The 20306-nt window shown below is 42.2% G+C and overlaps 1 protein-coding gene across 6 annotated transcripts in view; it reads left to right on the forward strand.

Moving 5' to 3' along the window:
• Positions 1–20306, forward strand: part of SGCD (sarcoglycan delta) — a 697628-nt gene that overhangs the window by 511469 nt on the left and 165853 nt on the right. For all 6 annotated transcript variants that reach the window (XM_055560027.1, XM_055560012.1, XM_055560020.1 and 3 more), the window contains one exon: positions 14020–14107. In XM_055560027.1, coding sequence (XP_055416002.1) covers positions 14020–14107 — 88 coding nt within the window. The remainder of the gene's footprint in view (positions 1–14019; positions 14108–20306) is intronic.

Raw genomic sequence — 20306 nt, forward strand, 5'->3', positions numbered from 1 at the left:
ACCGTTATAAAAAGATATTCCAAGGTAAAATAGAAATGACCATAGAATAATATTTTTCCTACATATATGTCATGTTTTTAAAGGGCTTCCCTGGTAGCTCAGTTGATAAAGAATCCACCTGCAATGTGGAGATCCACGGGTTGGGAAGATCCCCTGGGGAAGGAAATGGCAACCTACTCCAGTATTATTGCCTGGGAAAGTCCATGGACAGAGGAGCTGGTAGGCTATAGTTCATGAGGATCAACTCAAAGATAACTAAAATATCCTACTTAAAATATTAATGATAATGAAAACATTTGATGCTTGCTGAAGTTATACTTACAAACTAACTTTTGGTATGATTTTAATGGCAAATCTAAGTTTGTGTCAGTTTGCTTATTCTAGTCACATCAAGAGTTAGTATTTCTTAAAAATACATTCAGACATAGGGAACTTCCTTGCGGTTGCCAAGGGAGTGGGGGGATGGTGGGTTGGTAGTTTAGGATTAGCAGATGGAAACATGTATATAGAATGGATAAACAAAAAAACATGGTCCTGTATAGCATAGGGAACTATATTCAATATCCTGTGATACATCGCAATGAAAAAAATATAAACAAGAATGCAGGTATATGTATACCTCAATCATTTTGTTGTACAGCAGAAATTAATAGAACATTGTAAGTCAACTATACTTCAATTTTTTTTTTAAGTATTATTTAGTGAACATTGATCAGAATAGCCAATACATTGTGATCCCTACCACAAAAGAAGCCAGCAACTTCTGACTACCCTGTGTTCTGTAACCTGACCAGGGGAGAATGAGAGCGTATAAAGACAAAAGGGCTTCCCTTGTGACTCAGCTGGTAAAGAATCTGCCAGCAATGCAGGAGACCTGGGTTTGATCCCTGGGTTGGGAAAATCCCCTGGAGAAGGGAAAGGCTACCCACTCCAGTGTTCTGGCCTGGAGAATTCTATGGACTATATAGTCCATTGGGTCGCAAAGAGTTGAACATGACTAAGCGATTTTCACTTCACAAAGACAAAAGAAATGTAAATTTAACAAAAAAGAAAGAGTGTGTGTAAAGAGCCCTGGGTAGAAAATTGGCTGTGAGAGACCCCCTCCACTATTGTTTACTATAATATTGCCAAAGATAAAATCCTGTGGACATAAGTTTGTTTAGGGGAGAAATTTCTAATAACAGGATCTACTTCAGAATGAAATCACATGTCCATAATGTGTTAAACATCCTGCCTTCTCAGAGATGAGTGCCCTTCCGAGGTCACTTCCTGAAGTTCTGGATCTTGGAATTTGGCAGCCTAATATAGCATTCCAAAAGACCACTTAAATTTTTAAATAGTTTTATATATACAGAAAGGTTGTAAAGATTGTACAGAGCATTCTTGTATACCCTACAGTCAATCTCTCCCATTCAGTTCAGTTCAGTTCAGTTCAGTCGCTCAGTCGTGTCCGACTCTTTGAGACTCCATGAATTGCAGCACGCCAGGCCTCCCTGTCCATCACCAACTCCCGGAGTTCACTCAAACTCACGTCCATCGAGTCAGTGATGCCATCAAGCCATCTCATCCTCTGTCATCCCCTCCCAGCATCAGAATCTTTTCCAATGAGTCAGCTCTTCACATGAGGTGGCCAAAGTACTGGAGTTTCAGCTTTAGCATCATTCCTTCCAAAGAACACCCAGGACCGATCTCTTTTAAAATGGACTGGTTGGATCTCCTTGCAGTCCAAGGGACTCTCAAGAGTCTTCTCCAACACCACAGTTCAAAGCATCAATTATTCGGCGCTCAGCTTTCTTTATAGTTCAACTCTCCCATCCATACATGACCACAGGAAAAACCATAGCCTTGACTAGACGGACCTTTGTTGGCAAAGTAATGTCTCTGCTTTTGAATATGCTATCTAGGTTGGTCATAACTTTCCTTCCAAGGAGAAAGTGTCTTTTAATTTCATGGCTGCAGTCACCATCTGCAGTGATTTTGGAGCCCCCAAAAAATAAAGTCTGACATTGTTTCCACTGTTTCCCCATCTATTTGTCATGAAGTGATGGGACCAGATGCCATGATCTTAGTTTTCTGAATGTTGAGCTTTAAACCAACTTTTTCACTCTCCTCTTACACTTTCATCAAGAGGCTTTTTAGTTCCTCTTCACTTTCTGCCATAAAAGTGGTGTCATCTGCATATCTGAGATTATTGATATTTCTCCTGGCAATCTTGATTCCCGCTTGTGCTTCTTCCAGCCCAGCATTTCTCATGATGTACTCTGCATATAAGTTAAATAAGCAGGGTGACAATATACAGCCTTGACGTACTCCTTTTCCTATTTGGAATCAGTCTGTTGTTCCATGTCCAGTTCTAACTGTTGCTTCCTGACCTTCATACAGGTTTCTCAAGAGGTGAGAAAATACCAGGTCAGGTGGTCTGGTATTCCCATCTCTTTCAGAATTTTCCACAGTTTATTGTGATCCACACAGTCAAAGGCTTTGGCATAGTCAATAAAGCAGAAATAGATGTTTTTCTGGAACTCTCTTGCTTTTTCGATGATCTCCCCCGTTCAGTTCAGTTCAGTCACTCAGTCATGTCTGACTCTTTGCAACCCCATGAATCGCAGCACGCCAGGCCTCCCTGTCCATCACCAATTCTCGGAGTTCACCCAGACTCACATCCATCGAGTCAGTGATGCCATCCCGTCACAGTTAATGAATCAATGTTGATACATTGTTACTAGATTAAAATAAATCATTTTTTCAGATATCCTTTGTTTTATGTAATGTCCTGTTTATATCCAAGGTTCTCATCCAGGATACCACATTTTGTTTGTCATGCTTCTTTAGGTTCTATATGGCTATGGCAGTTTCTCAGACTTTCCTTGGTTTCAATGCCCTTACCATTTTGAAGAGTACTGCTCAGGTGTTTGCAAAATGATCCTCAGTTAATATTTCTCTGATGTTTTTCTCATGATCAGATGAGGGGAATGGGTTTTGAAGAGGAAGCCTACCAAGGTAAGTTCAGTTCAGTTCAGTCACTCAGTCGTCTCTGACTCTTTGCAACCCAATGAACCACAGCATGCCAGGCCTTCCTGTCCATCACCAACTCCTGGAGTCTACCCAAACTCACGTCCATTGAGTCGGTGATGCCATCTAACCATCTCATCCTCTGTCATCCCCTTCTCCTCCTGCCCCCAACCCCTCCCAGCATCATGGTCTTTTCAAATGAGTCAGCTCTTTGCGTCAGGTGGCCAAAGTATTGGAGTTTCAGCTTTGACATCAGTCCTTCCAGTGAACACCCAGGACTGATCTCCTTATGGATAGACTGGTTGGATCTCCTTGCAGTCCAAGGGACTGTCAAGAGTCTTCTCCAACACCGCAGTCCAAAGCATCAATTCTTCGGCACTCAGCTTTCTTTATAGTCCAACTCTCACATCCATACATGACTACTGGAAAAACCATAACCTTGACTAGAGAGACCTTTGTGGACAAAGTAATGTCTCTGCTTTTTAATATGCTATCTAGGTTGGTCATAACTTTCCTTCCAAGGAGTAAGCGTCTTTTAATTTCATGACTGCAATCACCATCTGCAGTGATTTTGGAGCCCCCAAAAAATAAAGTCAGCCACTGTTTCCCCATCTATTTGCCGTGAAGTAATGGGACCAGATGCCATGATCTTCATTTTCTGAATGTTGAGCTTTAAGCCAACTTTTTCACTCTCTCTTTCACTTTCATCAAGAGGCTCTTCAGTTCTTCTTCACTTTCTGCCATAAGGGTGGTGTCATCTACATATCTGAGATTATTGATATTTCTCCGGGCACTCTTGATTCCAGCTTGTGCTTCTTCCAGCCCAGCGTTTCTCATGATGTACTCTGCATATAAGTTAAATAAGCAGGGTGACAATATACAGCCTTGACATACTCCTTTTCCTATTTGGAAAGGATCCCTTTCCAAATCCTTTTCCTATTTGGAAAGTATCCCAAGGTAAAGTATCCCTCATATCAACATGACTTACCACTGTTGAAGCTGACCTTGATCCCCTGGATGAAATGGTGTTTGTCAGATTTCTCCTCTGTGACATTTCTGTCCCCTCTTCCATGCTGTGCTCTTTTAAAGAAAGTCACTAAGTGTATCTGTCTTTAAGGAGCAGAGAATTAACTGAAAAATGTTTGGAATTCTACATAGGAGAGTTGTTTTTTTTTCCTCCATTTATTTCTTTAATTATTTATTTATATCAGAGCTGGACTCACAGATATTTATTTTATTATGCCTTGGGTAATAATTAAATGCTGCAATATTTATTTAGCTGTTCACATTGGGCTTCACAGCTTGGCCATTGGGAGCTTTTTCAGTTTGTCTCTTGTGTTCCTTTGACATAGTCCCCCATAATTGTGGGGTGTTTTTCTGGGTTTCATTTGTTTGTTTTTGAGCACTTCCTTCTGACCCTGTAAGATGTTCCAGGCTCATCTTTCATATTTCTTGCCCCTGTCCTTAAATTGGCTGTTTTCTAAGAAAACTTCTTTCTGTAGGTTTTGTCTGTTTTCTTTGTTATAGTTTATGTACCATTTTGATAGCTGCTGTGCTAGGCCCTTGGCATATACTATCTTTTTTAATCCTAATATCAGCAGCATTAGGTAGCCTTTAACTTCATTTCATAAATAGAAAAAGTGAGTCTCAAAAAGGATTTACCCAATGCTACACAGTTAATAAAAGAGTTAGGATTCAAGCCCAAATCTGACTCCAGAGCTTGCACTCTGAACCGTTACTCCACAGACCAGGCTCCCCTGTGTTCTTAGTCAACATTAGGTGGAAGCTCTGCTATTGTAAACTGCTGTGCCATTTTGTTAGGCAGATAAGGCAGAAGCCAGCCCAGTTCTCCTCTGGGAAGATGCTGCAGGATGCCAGCCACACTGATCCCTTCCTTCTCTGAACCTCATTCCCACTGAGAGTTGAAAACCTTCCCTGAATGTGGAAATTCTTTATGTGCTTTCTTGGGGTTTTCTCTGTTTATCTGCATTCCCAGATCAGATTGTTAGTTCCTCCTAGAGCAAAGAAAACACACTACCAGGTAGGATTATGAAGATAAATAACTTCAGAACAGACTGTGTTAATGCAGCTGGCATCAAAAGCAAATATTAAAATCTGTGCCCTCATACCTGGACAGCATAGATCTCAATGGAAGGGATGCTGCATTATTGTCATGGTTATTTTCCATTTCCTGATGGACAAGGAGCTTCTCCCTTCCTGTTGTCCAGGGCCAAGGATAGTATATAGTATGTTCTAGACACTCAGTATACATAAGATGCTTCAGAGAAGTTCCTGGGTCCTGGACTAGACACCATTTGTTTTGACTTACACAGTTTAACCCGCTTCTTCCACTTAAGAAAGCAGAAGTAAGAAGTGGCCCTAGAGATAGACTGATAGCAGTGAGAAATGATAAGCCTCTGGGTCATTCAGAAACCTAACTCAAAGAGACAGTAAGAGGACAAAACTAAAAAGGAGTAAGCTTACATTGTCACCGAGAGAGGAAGAAACATGGAAAGGGATGATAGACAGTCAGGGAGACAGGGCTGACCAGGCAGAGCTGGAATCTACAAACATGCAGTGAAAGAAAAGAAATAAATCAAGGAAGAGGATCCATGATACAGAGCCTGGAAAGTCTCAGGAGCTAGATATCCCTGAAGACTTGAGACTCACTGTCCAGAATCAGTAGAACAGGGTTACTTTTCCACAAAGCACTTGAGGTGCAGTGCCCAGAGTCCACAGTAGCCATGATGCACTCTGGAGTGAGGCTGACAAAAGGCACTGGTTGGAAAATCTGCATAAAGACCAGCTGAACTCAGCATCTATACCCAGCTCTCACCCTCAACTGACCCAGCTAGGAAGTAACCTCTCCAGCCTAGCAGAAGATAGGAGGATTTTTATCTGGAATATTAAGCCATCCAGAAGGATTAAAAAGTCTTCTCTAAATAGAAAAGAGGCAAGAATATATAGGAAAGAGAAAAATCACAATTGGAAAATAAACCACTTAAGCCAGTACATAGATTAAATTTTTGTGTGTGTGAAAGTGATGATAACTGCAATGAAGAGCAAAAGGATAAATATGAAGTTGTAAATGAGATCAAAATCATAAAACGTTGGGGAGGGGAGTAAGAAAATGAAGAGTTTTTTAGAATTTGTTTGCACCTATATGACCACCCATATGATCACCAGTCTAAAGCAAGTAAATATAATAATAGTTTAATGAGGAAACATTCAGTAGATTTATAAAAACCAAAAGGAAGAGGACTCAAGCATAATGCAAAAGAAAACCATCAAGCCACAAAAGGAAAAACAGAAAGAAAGGAACAAAGAAAAAATACAAAATCAACTAGAAAAGAGGATTTTAAATGGCATTAAATACATACCTCTCAATAATTACCTTAAATGTCAATGGACTAGATGCTCCAATCAAAAGACATAGAGTGGCAGATTGTATAACAATGTGCTGCCTACAAAGAAAAACTCCAATTCAAATGATACATGCACCCCAGTGTTCATAGCAGCACTATTCACAAAGCCAAGACATGGAAGCAGTCTAAATGTTCATGGACAGATGAATGGATAAAGAAGATGCGGTACATGTACACAGTGGAATACTACTCAGTCATTTAAATAATGAAATAATGTCATCTATAGCAACATGGTTGGACCTCGAGATTATTATACTAAATGAAGTAAGTCAGCAAAAGACAAATACATGCCATATGATATCCCTTATATGCGAAATCTAAAATATGATGCAAATTAACTTATTTATGAAACAGAAACAGACTTCCAGACATAGGGGAAGAAAAAAACAACAAAACTTGTGGTTACCAAAGGGGAGAGAAAGGAGGGATAAACTAGGAGTTTGAGATTAGCAGATACATACTGCTGCTGCTGCTGCTAAGTCACTTCAGTATGTCTGACTCTGTGCGACCCCATAGACGGCAGCCCACCAGGCTCCTGCATCCCTGGGATTCTCCAGGCAAGAACCCTGGAGTGGGTTGCCATTTCCTTCTCCAATGCATGAAAGTGAAAAGTGAAAGTGAAGTCACTCAGTCGTGTCTGACTCTTAGCGACCCCATGGACTGCAATCCATCAGGCTCCTCCGTCCATGGGATTTTCCAGGCAAGAGTACTGGAGTGGGGTGCCATTGCCTTAATAAACAACAAGGTCCTACTGTATAGCACAGGAAATTATATTCAATATTTTGCAATAAAATATAGTGAATAAAAGAATATGAAAAAGAATATATATATAGAAAACTGAATCACTTTGCTATATGACAGAAACTAACACAACATTATAAATTTACTATCTTTCAATTAAAAATAAAAGTTAGATCGCAGCCATTCTGACTGGCGTGAAATGGTACCTCATTGTGGTTTTGATTTGCATTTCTCTGATAATGAGTGATGTTGAGCATCTTTTCCTGTGTTTGTTAGCCATCTGTATGTCTTCTTTGGAGAAATGTCTATTTAGTTCTTTGGCCCATTTTTTGATTGGGTCATTTATTTTTCTGGAATTGAGCTGTAGGAGTTGCTTGTATATTTTTGAGGTTAGTTGTTTGTCAGTTGCTTCATTTGCTATTATTTTCTCCCATTCTGAAAGCTGTCTTTTCACCTTGCTTATAGTTTCCTTTGTTGTGCAGAAGCTTTTAAGTTTAATTAGGTCCCATTTGTTTATTTTTGCTTTTATTTCCAATATTCTGGGAGGTGGATCATAAAGGATCCTGTTGTGATGTATGTCGGAGAGTGTTTTGCTTATGTTCTCCTCTAGGAGTTTTATAGTTTCTGGTCTACAAGCAATACATGCTGGAGAGGGTGTGGAGAAAAGGGAACCCTCTTACACTGTTGGTGGGAATGCAAACTAGTACAGCCACTATGGAGAACAGTGTGGAGATTCCTTAAAAAACTGGAAATAGACCTGCCTTATGACCCAGCAATCCCACTGCTGGGCATACACACTGAGGAAACCAGAAGGGAAAGAGACACGAGTACCCCAATGTTCATCGCAGCACTGTTTATAATAGCCAGGACATGGAAGCAACCTAGATGTCCATCAGCAGATGAATGGATAAGAAAGCTGTGGTACATATACACAATGGAGTATTACTCAGCTATTAAAAAATACATTTGAATCAGTTCTAATGAGGTGGATGAAACTGGAGCCTATTATACGGAGTGAAGTGAGTCAGAAAGAAAAACACCAATACAGTATACTAACGCATATATATGGAATTTAGAAAGATGGTAACAATAACCCTGTATACGAGACAGCAAAAGAGACACTGATGTATAAAAGAGTCTTGTGGACTCTGTGGGAGAGGGCGAGGGGGGGATGATTTGGGAGAATGGCATTGAAACATGTATAATATCATATATGAAACAAGTCGCCAGTCTGGGTTCAATGCACAATACTGGATGCTTGGGGCTGGTGCACTGGGACGACCCAGAAGGATGGTATGGGGAGGGAGGAGGTAGGGAGGGTTCGGGATGGGGAACACATGTACACCTGTGGCGGATTCATTTTGATATATGGCAAAACCAATACAATATTGTAAAGTTAAAAAATAAAATAAAAATTTTTTAAAATAAATAAATAAAAAATAAAAGTTAAACCAGAATAACTCTAGGCTCTGGTTGTTAGACATAGAATGAACACTGAAAACAGGTTTGAAGGAAAGTCTGTCCAATGAATAGCAACATATCCAGCCCTCTCCCCCTCTAACATCAGAACTGATTTCTAAGGTTATATCTACCACCTGCCTGGCAGGAATTTAGAGAATCCCTCTTTGATGAAACTAGCCCACAGGTACTGACTGCCCACAGATACTGACATTAGGAGGTTCTCCATTGAATTATCCAATTCACCACTACAGTACACTATGGCAGGGTTTGCCCTTCCAGAAACACAGAGCTTCCAAAGAGCTTTTTTATTCCCCTGTAAGAGAGAATGAAAGTGTTAGTCACTCAGTCAGTGTCCAAGTCTTTGTGACCCTATGGGCTGTAGCTGGCCAGGTTCCTCTGTTCATGCAATTTTCCAGGCAAGAATACTGGAGTGGGAGGCCAGTATTCCCTTCTCCAGGGAATGCTCCCAACCCAGGGATAGAACCCAGGTCTCCTGCATTGCAGGCAAATTCTTTACCATCTGAGCCAACAGGGAAGCCCCAAAGAAAGGATAGTGTGTCGATCAAACAAAGAAGGGATGACATAAAAGGAAGGTTCAAAGAATAAGAAAAAGCTTTTGAAAATTACAGGTATGGTAGTAGAATTTTTTTTTTTAATCAGCAGAAATATTGGACCTTTAAAGCTGAGGTTATTTCCTAGAAAATAAAACCTAAAGAAAAAGGATTCAACATTGGAAGGGAAAAAAAGCATTTTTTACATGAAGCATTTATCTATTCTATGAAAAGAAAAAAACAGCGGGCCAGAAAGGAAAAGGAAATGTAATTAAAGAGCTTGATTTCATTTAGCTGTGGGCAGTATACACATAACCTTAATATTGTAGATTCTGAATATTGATTTGACCAAAATTATATGCAAGAGTCCATAGCATTGCAGAAATTCAATGGCTAACATCTAAAGCCAATCAGAGAGAGCACAGAGCATATTTTGGGCCACAGAGAGGGAAGTACCTGAAGGAGAATCCTGGCAGATTGAAAGAGATGTGAACCACTGCTCTTCAATATAAGCTTTGGAGTATTTGATGTTTATATAGACTGTCTTCATATAAGAACAGGTAATTTCAGAATGTCAGCATGATGGAGCCATTAGGTGTTCAAATGGCTACCTGTGTACAGTAACCCCTGGAAGACATTGTAGGACAAATAATGTTTATTGAGTGGTCTTGAGTCATCAAGAAACGGTGTGATTCTGTTCTGCTTGTTGTGCTCTAGAGAAGCAAATTAATGGGGGTTCTTATCCATCCAAATGCTGCAGGCTTTAGTTGTTTGAGGAGAGTCCTGATGTGGACTCTCCTGCTGTCCCGAAGCGGGGGAGATTTTACGTGCTTTCTTCCTCATGTCCCACACAGCTCAGCCTGTGTCCAGGAGAATCTGGGCTGATTGGCCACTGACTGACTTGCTGATAATCCACAGCAGTTTTGCGTCTGCCAAACTCCTTTCCAGTAGGCAAGGCTAAGCCTCCCCCTGGTCTCCCACAAGCCCCTTGTCCTTGGATGGTTGCCTTGAGGTTAGTTAGGGAAATTCACTGGCTCCAGAGCAGGCTGTCCTGCAGCAGAAATTAACCTCCCCAGGCCCAGGGGCTACAGTTGGGAGTGGGAGGGAGACAGGAAATAGAAGCAGCTAAGTGGGCAGAATTTAGTGTCTCCTCAGACATGGAAGTGTTTCCCCTACTCATTCTGATACCACAGAGACCCCAGGGGTGCTTTTCTTGGCTGCTTTTCCCTGGTTTAACCTCAGCCAGCCAACCCAGAGAACAAATATGAAGGCACTGACCCAGCTGTCAGGGGAGGCACTTCAGAGTTTGTTAGCTGGTGGTTCCTGCTGTTTTCCCAGCAACCTTTCTGTTATCAGGTATTTGGGAGGATCACAGCAAGGTGTCCCAGGCTAGAATGAGGCTTTTTGTTTAAATCCTGATGTAGCAAAGACTGTTTGCCAGCGTATTAGCACAACAGATAATTAATGCTAAGGTATTATATTTTGACATAGCAATAAAAGGGAATGGCTGGCTGTAGTTTATCTCTCGCTGTAAACTTTGATCAAAGCTGTTAGGAGATTTTTTTTTTTTCTCCTCAATAGAATTTGGTGAATATTAAGGACAGACAAGTACATTTGAAAACACTGGCATTTGAAAGACAATAGTGAAAAACTTGCAACTATAGGGAGATCCTTTAGTGGACATAGAAGATACCCAAAACTTAGTTCACAGGTGGATTGTAGGGATGAGGATATACAAAGAAAGGTCATCTTCCTTACCCTCCATTCTTTCTTGCTCCCCCAACCCCCTCCTCCTCCTGCCTCTGTCACTAAACTGCCCTGTCCACCCTGTATTTTAATAATAATAATACATGTGACATCACATATCAAGAAACTTGAGACTTAGAACCCTTAACTCGCTCAGTCAGCCAACTGGAATGTGGTAGAGATTGGAAACTAGGTAGCTTGCCTCCGGGGCTTCTACTGTGTGCTTGGCTCATAGAGAGGGCTCAGTTATGTCAGCCCCAGCTGCTGCTGTTGCTATCAGTTTTGCAGAGAATGAACCACAGAGCAATTAAGTTGCTCAGAATCACACACTGGTCAGTGACTGTGGAGCTTATCCAGTTCTCTGATTCCAGGTCACCCCTCTCTCTGCAGTGTCAGGTTGCTCAATATATGAAGAGTTAAGTACATTAACTTCTGGAAACCTATATCCCCCTTGCAGTTTCCAAGTTCTGAATTCTCACATTGCTTGAACTTAAAAAGCTTACTTTTTAAGTTTTCAGTAGAAGAGTTAAGCACTGCCAGAAGCAATGGCAAAAATAAACAATTTTTGGTTAATATTTGTTTTCTAATGTATGGGGAAAAAAGAACTATGTCAACTTTAGATTCAGTGTATTTCTTCTTCCCTGTTCCAATTAAAAAACAGAACAAAAAAAGAATATTCTTCATTCACCAGGCAAAATTTTAATTTTAAGCCATTAATGGAGTGACTCAGTGGTTGCCTGGATGTGGCAGTTCTGTCCTCCCTCAACACTAGGACAAGAGCCCTCACTCAAGGGTAGCTGGTTCCTCAGGGCTTGAGTGAGTCGTCCATCCATTTTAGCAGTTAACCTTGGCTGAGAGGGCCATGGCTCTAACCATCAGTGTGTGGACAATGCCTGGGTGGTGGCTGTCCCCACCCCCAGCCCCGCCTCTTGTGGAAACAACTCAGACCTTGACCTGATCTGCAGTCAGCACACCCCTGCCTCTTCACCATCTCCAGGCACTGGGCTGGGCCCACGAATCGCCAGTTTTAGAAGGAAAAAGAGATGAGAAAGTCCATAATCTTCCTTGTTTTTTTGTTCCAACTTGGGAAAATCCTATCCTACCTTGGGAAATTCAGTTCACACATGACTACCCCCTTTGCTTCTCTCTGTGCATCCTTAAGGCAGGAATAGCCTCACGCTTCAGGAAAGTCTCAGCACACCGTTTGCCACTCTCTAATCACCCTTGCCGTCCCCTGCCTGGCCGTGTGGGTGTGTGTGCTGTGTCATTGTCCCCATCGGAACGTAAGACTTTGAAGCTGAAGGGGGTCTTTCCCATCTTCATTTTCCTCACAATTCATGGCACAGTGGTTTCTCTGTATTTGAGACTGAATCCATAGTGTCTTTACTAAATTTTCAGGCAGATGCCATGTGCCAACAAGGGTTTGAAAAGATGACGATGACTACCCACATTCTCTTTTCTAATAACAACTATCTGGTTACTGACATATTCTGTCAGAGATTCATCCTTTGTTTTATAGCTTTAGTTTATTCCAAGCAAAGAACATCTAAGTTGAGGGCTGACAAACCATGGCCTGTGTCTGCCTGTTCTCAAACGGCCGGTGAACGGAGATAGTTTTTGGTGGTGGTGGTGGTTTAGTCGCTCAGTCGTGTCCGACGCCTTGTGACCCCATGGGCTGTAGCCTGCCATGGGATTTTCCAGGCAAGCATACTGGAGTGGATTGCCACTTCCTTCTCCAAGGGATCTTCCCAACCCAAGAATCGATAGTTTTTAGTATTTTTAAAAGGGGGAGGGGGGAGAAGAATGATATTTTATGACATGGTAAGATTATATTGTTTAAAATTATAAGAAATTCAGTTGTCTTTGTCCATGAAGAAAGTTTTATTGGAATACAGCCATACCCATTTGTCTATGTATTGTCTATGACTGGTTTGCACAAAAACAGCAGATATGAGTAGTTAACACTGAGACAATATGTCCCACAAAGCCAAAAATATTTATTTTCAGGACCTTTATAGAACAAGCCCGCCAGTGTTTGTTCTGAGTCATTCTCAAAAATGTCTGCCACCATGTGGAAGAGGAATCAGGTGCCCTTTTTGATAAAAGGGAGATGGATTAAAGGTAGAGGATGCCTGGAAGAAAAAAAAATCTGGATAAAGAAAAGGAAAAAAGGGGAGGCAGAGGTCTTCTTAGAGATGCTGGATCTCCTGGGTTGTGTGTCCACATGTGGTAAACATCTCTACAAAAAGCATACCATCCTCCCGCAGAGCACCTGGATTCTCACAGCTGGTGGATCTGCTGGAGGGGTAGACCTAGTGTATTTCACACAAGCATTTACTCTCCACTAAGGGCTCTGCATGATTCCTTTGGAGAAACTGGTGAACTAGAGAGGGTGAAATTAGGAGACCATCATCATTCCTGATCATCCCGTGTACCAGAGCTAACTACCATCTACAGCAAGAGCTAAAGGGCTCTGTGTTCTTATAGTCTTGGATTCAACAAATTTGGGTGTGTATGTGTATATGAAATCTCTTTTGAGTATATCTGTCTATCTGTGTGTCTCTCTGGGGAAAATCCATTTTGGCTGAATGCCAATTAATTATCATATATGTGGGGATAACTAAACAGCTAGGATTTTCAAATAAAGATACATCAATTAGAATTTTATTTCCCAGGTGGTTCAGTGGTAAAGAATCTGCCTGCGAGGCAGGGGATGCAGGTTCTATCCCTGAGTTGGGAAGATCCTCTGAAGAGGGGAATGGCAACCCACTCCAATATTCTTGCCTGGGAAATCCCATGGACAGAAGAGCCCTGCAGGTTATATATAGTCTATGGGATTGCAAAGAGTCAGACACAACTTAGCAACTAAACAGCAAAAAATAAAAAAATAACAAAGATCAGTTCAGCCCTTGGAGAGTTGGGATTACAATTATTTAGAAATCTTTTGTCACCACCTATAAAATAAAAAACAGGATCCATTTTATAGTGCAGGGAACTTTATTCAATATCTTATAAGAAACTATACTGGGAAAAAAAGAAGAAATCTGCTATTTTCATGTGTTTTTCTTATTTTCTTATTACAGGGTAACGCCCTATACTTCAAATCTGCCAGAAATGTTACAGTGAACATCCTCAATGAACAGACTAAAGTACTAACTCAGCTGATAACAGGTAAGAAAAGAAAGAACTCAGTAGTGCCTGGTCTGGGCTAAACACTCAGAAAGCATTGAATGGAAGGGTGAATGAAGCACCGTGTGATGGATCTAAGAAGGAACGTCTGCTCACACATTTTACAGCCTCAAAAAAGAGAACAAAGCATGTGTTCCATGATGCTACTCAAGGGTAGAGGCTCATTCTATACACACATTTAACTTATGCAAATCTGATGATACTCATTTAGGGGGTAGGGAGGAAGAATAAACAATTTTTCATGTAGCATGGCCCCTAAACAACAGCCAGCTGCTTCAGCTGGTGCTCAGCCACAGGGAAGCTCTCTCCTCCAGTGCCGCAGGAAAAGCTGGCTGTGTTGGATTAATTGGGAGATAGCACAACATATACAAAACCATGCACATCATACTTTATGGATTGTAAAAGGGATTTGTAGTGATAGTTTGAATCCGTGCCATATTTGCCCTACATGCTGACTTTGAACCTAGCTCCACTGCGAGATGCAGCTGTATTCCTCCCCCACCCCGAATATGTTTCTGTGGTTCCTTTTAATAGAGCAGATCTCCTTCTAACAGCCACGGAAAGCATTCAGTGGGGTTTAAGCTGCATAGTCCTGAAATTTAAACAAGGATAGGTTATTCACAATAACGACTCTAATGATGAACACGGGTCTCATGGTCACATAATGTGTTGGGTGGTATTACCCCCTCTGTAGGTTATGAACAGCAGTAAACAGGATCCTCTGTGCACCCCCACAGTGGATGTGGGAAAGGGACTATGTCTGAATGGCATTGTTAGACTTCCAGACAGAAGATGCCATTTGTTTGGCTTCAGGGCTGAGAGAGAGGTATACAGATGGACATTTTGAGAAGCCAGTTGCCTGAATGTCCTGACAGATAACTGGGACTGAAACATCTGGAGCTCCACTCATCAACATGCCACAGGGAGGCAGGTGCCTTTGTGCCCAGACTCTCACTGGGGCAGGGTGGGGGTGTGTGCCTCACCCTCCCGCTGCAGGATGTGGGTGTCTGGAGGGACGCAGTCAGCCGGGGGGTGACTTGGACCAGCTCCCACTGGAGGAGCTGCTGTGGCAGAGCCCGAAATCCATAAACAACAAGCTCTCCAGCCGGCGCCCGGCTCAGTGGCCTGGCTTCTCTAACATCTGGCCCGCAGTCACAATGCTAAATAATTAAATAAACAGCTTCAGTAAGCAATGATTTAAGCAGCATGTGTGAAAATTGCCTCCAGGAGGGAAATAAATCCGACCTCCAGCTCCCAGATTCCCGCATTCAAAAGGAACTTATTTAGCCTGTTGATCATTTGCCATTTATTTGCAGTGGGAGATTTGGTTGACTTGAGAGATTTTGTTTTGATAAAGCTGGAATTGGATGCATGACTGTTAGGAAGAGTCAGTCTCTCTCCCTCTCCTTCTCCACCCCTCCCCCATCCCCATTTTTTACTTCTCTTCCAGCTCCCCTCTTTTCTCCCCTTCACCCCATTCTCCCTCCCTATCTCTCCTTCTCCCTGGTCTCCCTCTGCCTCCACCATTTCCTCCCTCTTCTTCCCTCTTTCTCTATTTCCTTCTTTCTTCCTCCTCCTCCCTCCCCTTTCTCTCTCTCCTTTTCCTCTCCCATTGTTCTCTCACTTGTCCCTCTCTCCTCCCCATCTTCTTTCTGTCTCCCCTGCTCAGGGCAGACCCCAGAGCAGAGACCCCTGTTTACTTCTTAAGGTAAGGCACAAGGTAATATCAAATGAGATGGGCCAAAAGCCAGCCTAACACCAGCTGGTAGCAGCCTTTCAAGATGCCTTCTAGAGTGGATAGTGCATATGTCTAAGTGGAATCACCAATATAGATAGCCAAGCACAGACTCCCTAAGATTTTTCTTCAGGGTTCTCCTTTTACACTAATACATGTGATGGAAAGCATACAGCAGATCCAGGAGGAAATACCTCCTAAGGCTTGTTACACTTTGTGGTATGCTTCAGATCAGATCAGATCAGTCGCTCAGTCATGTCCAACTCTTTGCGACCCCATGAATTGCAGCATGCCAGGCCTCCCTATCCATCACCAACTCCTGGAGTTCACTCAAACTCACATCCATCAGGTCCGTGATGCCATCCAGCCATCTCATCCTCTGTCGTCCCCTTCTCCTCCTGCCCCCAATACCTCCCAGCATCAGAGTCTTTTCCAATGAGTCAACTCTTCGCATGAGGTGGCCAAAGGACTGGAGTTTCAGCTTTAGCATCATTCCTTCCAAAGAAATCCCAGGGCTGATCTCCTTCAGGATGGACTGGTTGCATCTCCTTGCAGTCCAAGGGACTCTCAAGAGTCTTCTCCAACACCACAGTTCAAAAGCATCAATTTTTTGGCGCTCAGCCTTCTTCACAGTCCAACTCTCACACCCATACATGACCACAGGAAAAACCATAGCCTTGACTAGATGGACCTTTGTTGGCAAAGTAATGTCTCTGCTTTTGAATATGCTATCTAGGTTGGTCATAACTTTCCTTCCAAGGAGTAAGCATCTTTTAATTTCATGGCTGCAGTCACCATCTGTAGTGATTTTGGAGCCCAGAAAAATAAAGTCTGACACTGTTTCCACTGTTTCCCCATCTATTTCCCATGAAGTGGTGGGACCAGATGCCATGATCTTCATTTTCTGAATGTTGAGCTTTAAGCCAACTTTTTCACTCTCCACTTTCACTTTCATCAAGAGGCTTTTGAGTTCCTCTTCACTTTCTGCCATAAGGGTGGTGTCATCTGCATATCTGAAGTTATTGATATTTTTCCCATCAATCTTGATTCCAGTTTGTGGTGTGCTTACCTGACAGCAAATGCTACCAGCTGCTCGAGCAGCCAGGTTCACTAAGACAGTCCTGAGGATTCAAGAGTTCTCCTGCTTATTACCTAATAACTGTCTCAAAAGCCCAGAAGAAATTCTAGTGTTGGTGATTCAGATGATCTTTTCACAAGAAACAATGTTCTAAACGATGGTTAGGCTCCCAGGCGAGATCACAAAACACATATTTGATTCATGCCTCTGCTGGTTTAGTACTGCCTTGGTAGTAGGTGCAAAGGGGGAACCCTCTGACCTGCAGAGAGGAAAGTTGTAGAAGTATGACGCAGCATCTGACCAGAGTGGGAAAGGCCCTGGAATGAAGGGGATGAGGAAAGAAATGAGACTCCAAGGCCCCAGGTCCTTCCAGCTCCCAGATGGCAGTGGCAGCACTGGCACGTGGCTGGCACACTGACAGAGGAGATGAACTGAGGAGGTGCTTCACACATAGGCCACTGTCCGCAGAAAGGGATTAACTGAAAATGAGTTTCAGCTTACAAATAGTGATCTTTTCCATCCCAGAGAGGAACAGTGAGTTTGCCAGGAGACCTCCTGAGTGGTCTCCAGCTCCATTTACTTTTTTCTGTAGAATTTTTTTTTTTTTTTTAAGATTTCACCGACATCCATGGAGGTTTGGCAGCCCCAGGTGAAATCAACAACAGAATAAGCCATCTGCACCATGGACCAGTGGTCTCTCTGTGGGGTTTTGGCTAAAACACCAACTACTGAGCTTTATATACCCAAATGATTCTGGCACTGGATAAAGTCCATTTTGTATTCTGAGAAGGCCTGAAAAACAAAATAACTTAATTGTCTGGTGTTCTCTGTCGGCTGTCATCTCTTCAGTACACGCACTTGCATCTCACACACTGTTAATAGGTTCAGAGAAAACTCAGCTTAACACAGGCCAGTGTTCTTGACTCCTTAGGAGTATGTCTTGTGGTCTTGCCCAAGTCCTTGAAAACACAGTCCAGGCGTTTGTGTTCCCAAGTCATTACACCATATCTGAATCAATCCAGATTGGGCAAATTGCACTCACCCTATGCCCATGCTGAGATCATTCATTCATTCATTCATTCTCACTAGACCTCCTTATCTGCAGTCTTCACCCTAAAAAGAAAAAGTAATATCCTCAAAGAATTCCTAAGTAATACAGGTTTTATTGAAAGTTTTGCTGTGACTGAGAAGATAGCTGCATCTTAGCCATCCTTAAGCAGCCTAATCCCAAACCCTCATTGTACACGTCTGTCCTTACAAGCCTCTCTCATCCTTGACTCTAACTTCCTAATACCTTGCATCCTCAAGAGCTCCTCTTCTCATCGCACCAGCCTCCTTTCCCTTTCCAGACAAGTAAACATGCCTTTTCTGCCATGGAACGATTCTGAGGCTGCAGTTCCAGATGCAGATTTACCATTAGCTCACTTGGTGACCTTGAGGGAGCCCTTGACTTTACTGTCATTTGTTTCTCAGGTGGCACTAGTGGTAAAGAACCCGCCTGCTAATGCAGGAGACACAGGAGATGCAGGTCCAGTCCCTGGTTTGGGAAGATCCCCTGGAGGAGGGTATGGCAACACACTCCTGTGTTCTTGCCTGGAGAATCCCATGGACAGAGGAACCTGGCGGGTTGACAGTCCTTAGGGTCACGAAAGAGTCAGACACAACTGAAATGACTTAGCACACACATTCTCACATCCAGCATGATGGCAGTCAGAGAAGACGTCTTAGTCCCATGCCATTTGGAAATGTGTGCTCTGTCAGCTGTTTCAATCCCCCACACATTAAAGAGCCTCTCCAATGTCCTTCATTTTGTCAGAGGTCCAGCTGAATTGACATAATGATGGGAAAGAGGGAAGTTCACTCAGACATGGTCACCCTTCATTTATTTCAGTGTATTGAGAGCATTACGGTAGAAAAATGGCTGTGGTCATGACCCCAGTGGTGGTGATCACAAAAGCAGCCCCCCTACGTTTCACAGCTCTTTTGTACCTACAGAGTTCTTTGTATAAACACAGTATAAGTCAGTAATTTTAACCTTTCTTTGAGGTAAGATAGAAGCGATGGTAGTAGCACAGTTTTGAAGATAAAGAAAATGAGGTTCAGAAAGATCAAATGATTTTCCCAAAGTCATGTTACCAGAAAATGAGAAAGTTGGGACATAATTTCTACCTTTTGATGGTCCTCTGATAGTGGGATAGTCTTGCCAAAGAGTAGAGGGGCAGACACCAGACATCCGGGGGCCGACCTGGCTCTATCAGCCAAGCTTTGGTGTTCTGTATGAACAGAATTTCGCAGGACATCAGCATCAGACAAGGCCACTTGGTGACCATGAAAGATAGAGACAAAACAAAAAGCAAACACAACTGTGATCATGTCTGAACACAGATTAAAAATAGAAACGTTTTTCCAAACCACAAGAATGACCAAACTATCCTCTATCCCCCTCTAATATGAGTGACTGCTGTTTATCTATTACAGTTTTAGCATTGTTCTGGTCCTCCCTCCTCTAGATAAGATTTACTAAAATTGTAATCATAAATTTACTGTCAGTTCCTGACACTATCTAATCCAGAACAAAACCTTACTTCCTAAAGCCCTTCCCTCACATAACCTATCATAAAGGGCCAGATCCTATAAGTTCTTTCTGCTTGATGAGAAACTCCACAGTTCCCCATGGTGTGTGTTCTCTCTTATGGCCATGAGCTAAAAATCCAATTTGTTCAACTCCAAGTGTATTCCTAGTGATCTTTACATGGAAGGCATTGAAGGCCCTTTCATTACTACTTTTTACTAATAAGTGACACTGTCTTGAAAAAATGACTAGAAAGAAAAATGCTATGCAGTTGGTCCTCCACATCCAGGAGTTCTGCATTCTTGTATTCACCAACTACCACTAGAAATATTTGGGAGAAAAAAATTCCTGAAAGACCCAAAAAGCAAAACTTGAATATGCTTTATATCTTCCCATGCTGGCAACTGTTTACATAGCATTGATATTTTATTTGCAGCTATTTACACAGCATACATTGTATTAGGTATCCTAAATAATTCAATCATTGAAAGCATGCAGGAGAATATGTATAGGTTATATGTAAATATCACACTGTTTTATATGAGGGATTTGAGAGCATCCATGGATTTCGGTATCCAATGGTATCCTGGACCCAGTCCCCACAGATACTAAGGGAGAATTGTATCAGAATCCCCTGGGCAGTTTTGAGGAAAATATAAGCTTTCTGAGCTCTACCCTCAAATTTTTTTCTATATGAATTTCCAGACCAAAAGATAAATTCCTTTTTGATCTCAGATAGGATCACTGAGGATGATTATACCCCTGGGTTATCCTAATGCATTTCTGTGGTCGAACT

Source organism: Bubalus kerabau, chromosome 1, assembly GCF_029407905.1.
Source record: "Bubalus kerabau isolate K-KA32 ecotype Philippines breed swamp buffalo chromosome 1, PCC_UOA_SB_1v2, whole genome shotgun sequence".
Classification (NCBI taxonomy): domain Eukaryota; kingdom Metazoa; phylum Chordata; class Mammalia; order Artiodactyla; family Bovidae; genus Bubalus; species Bubalus kerabau.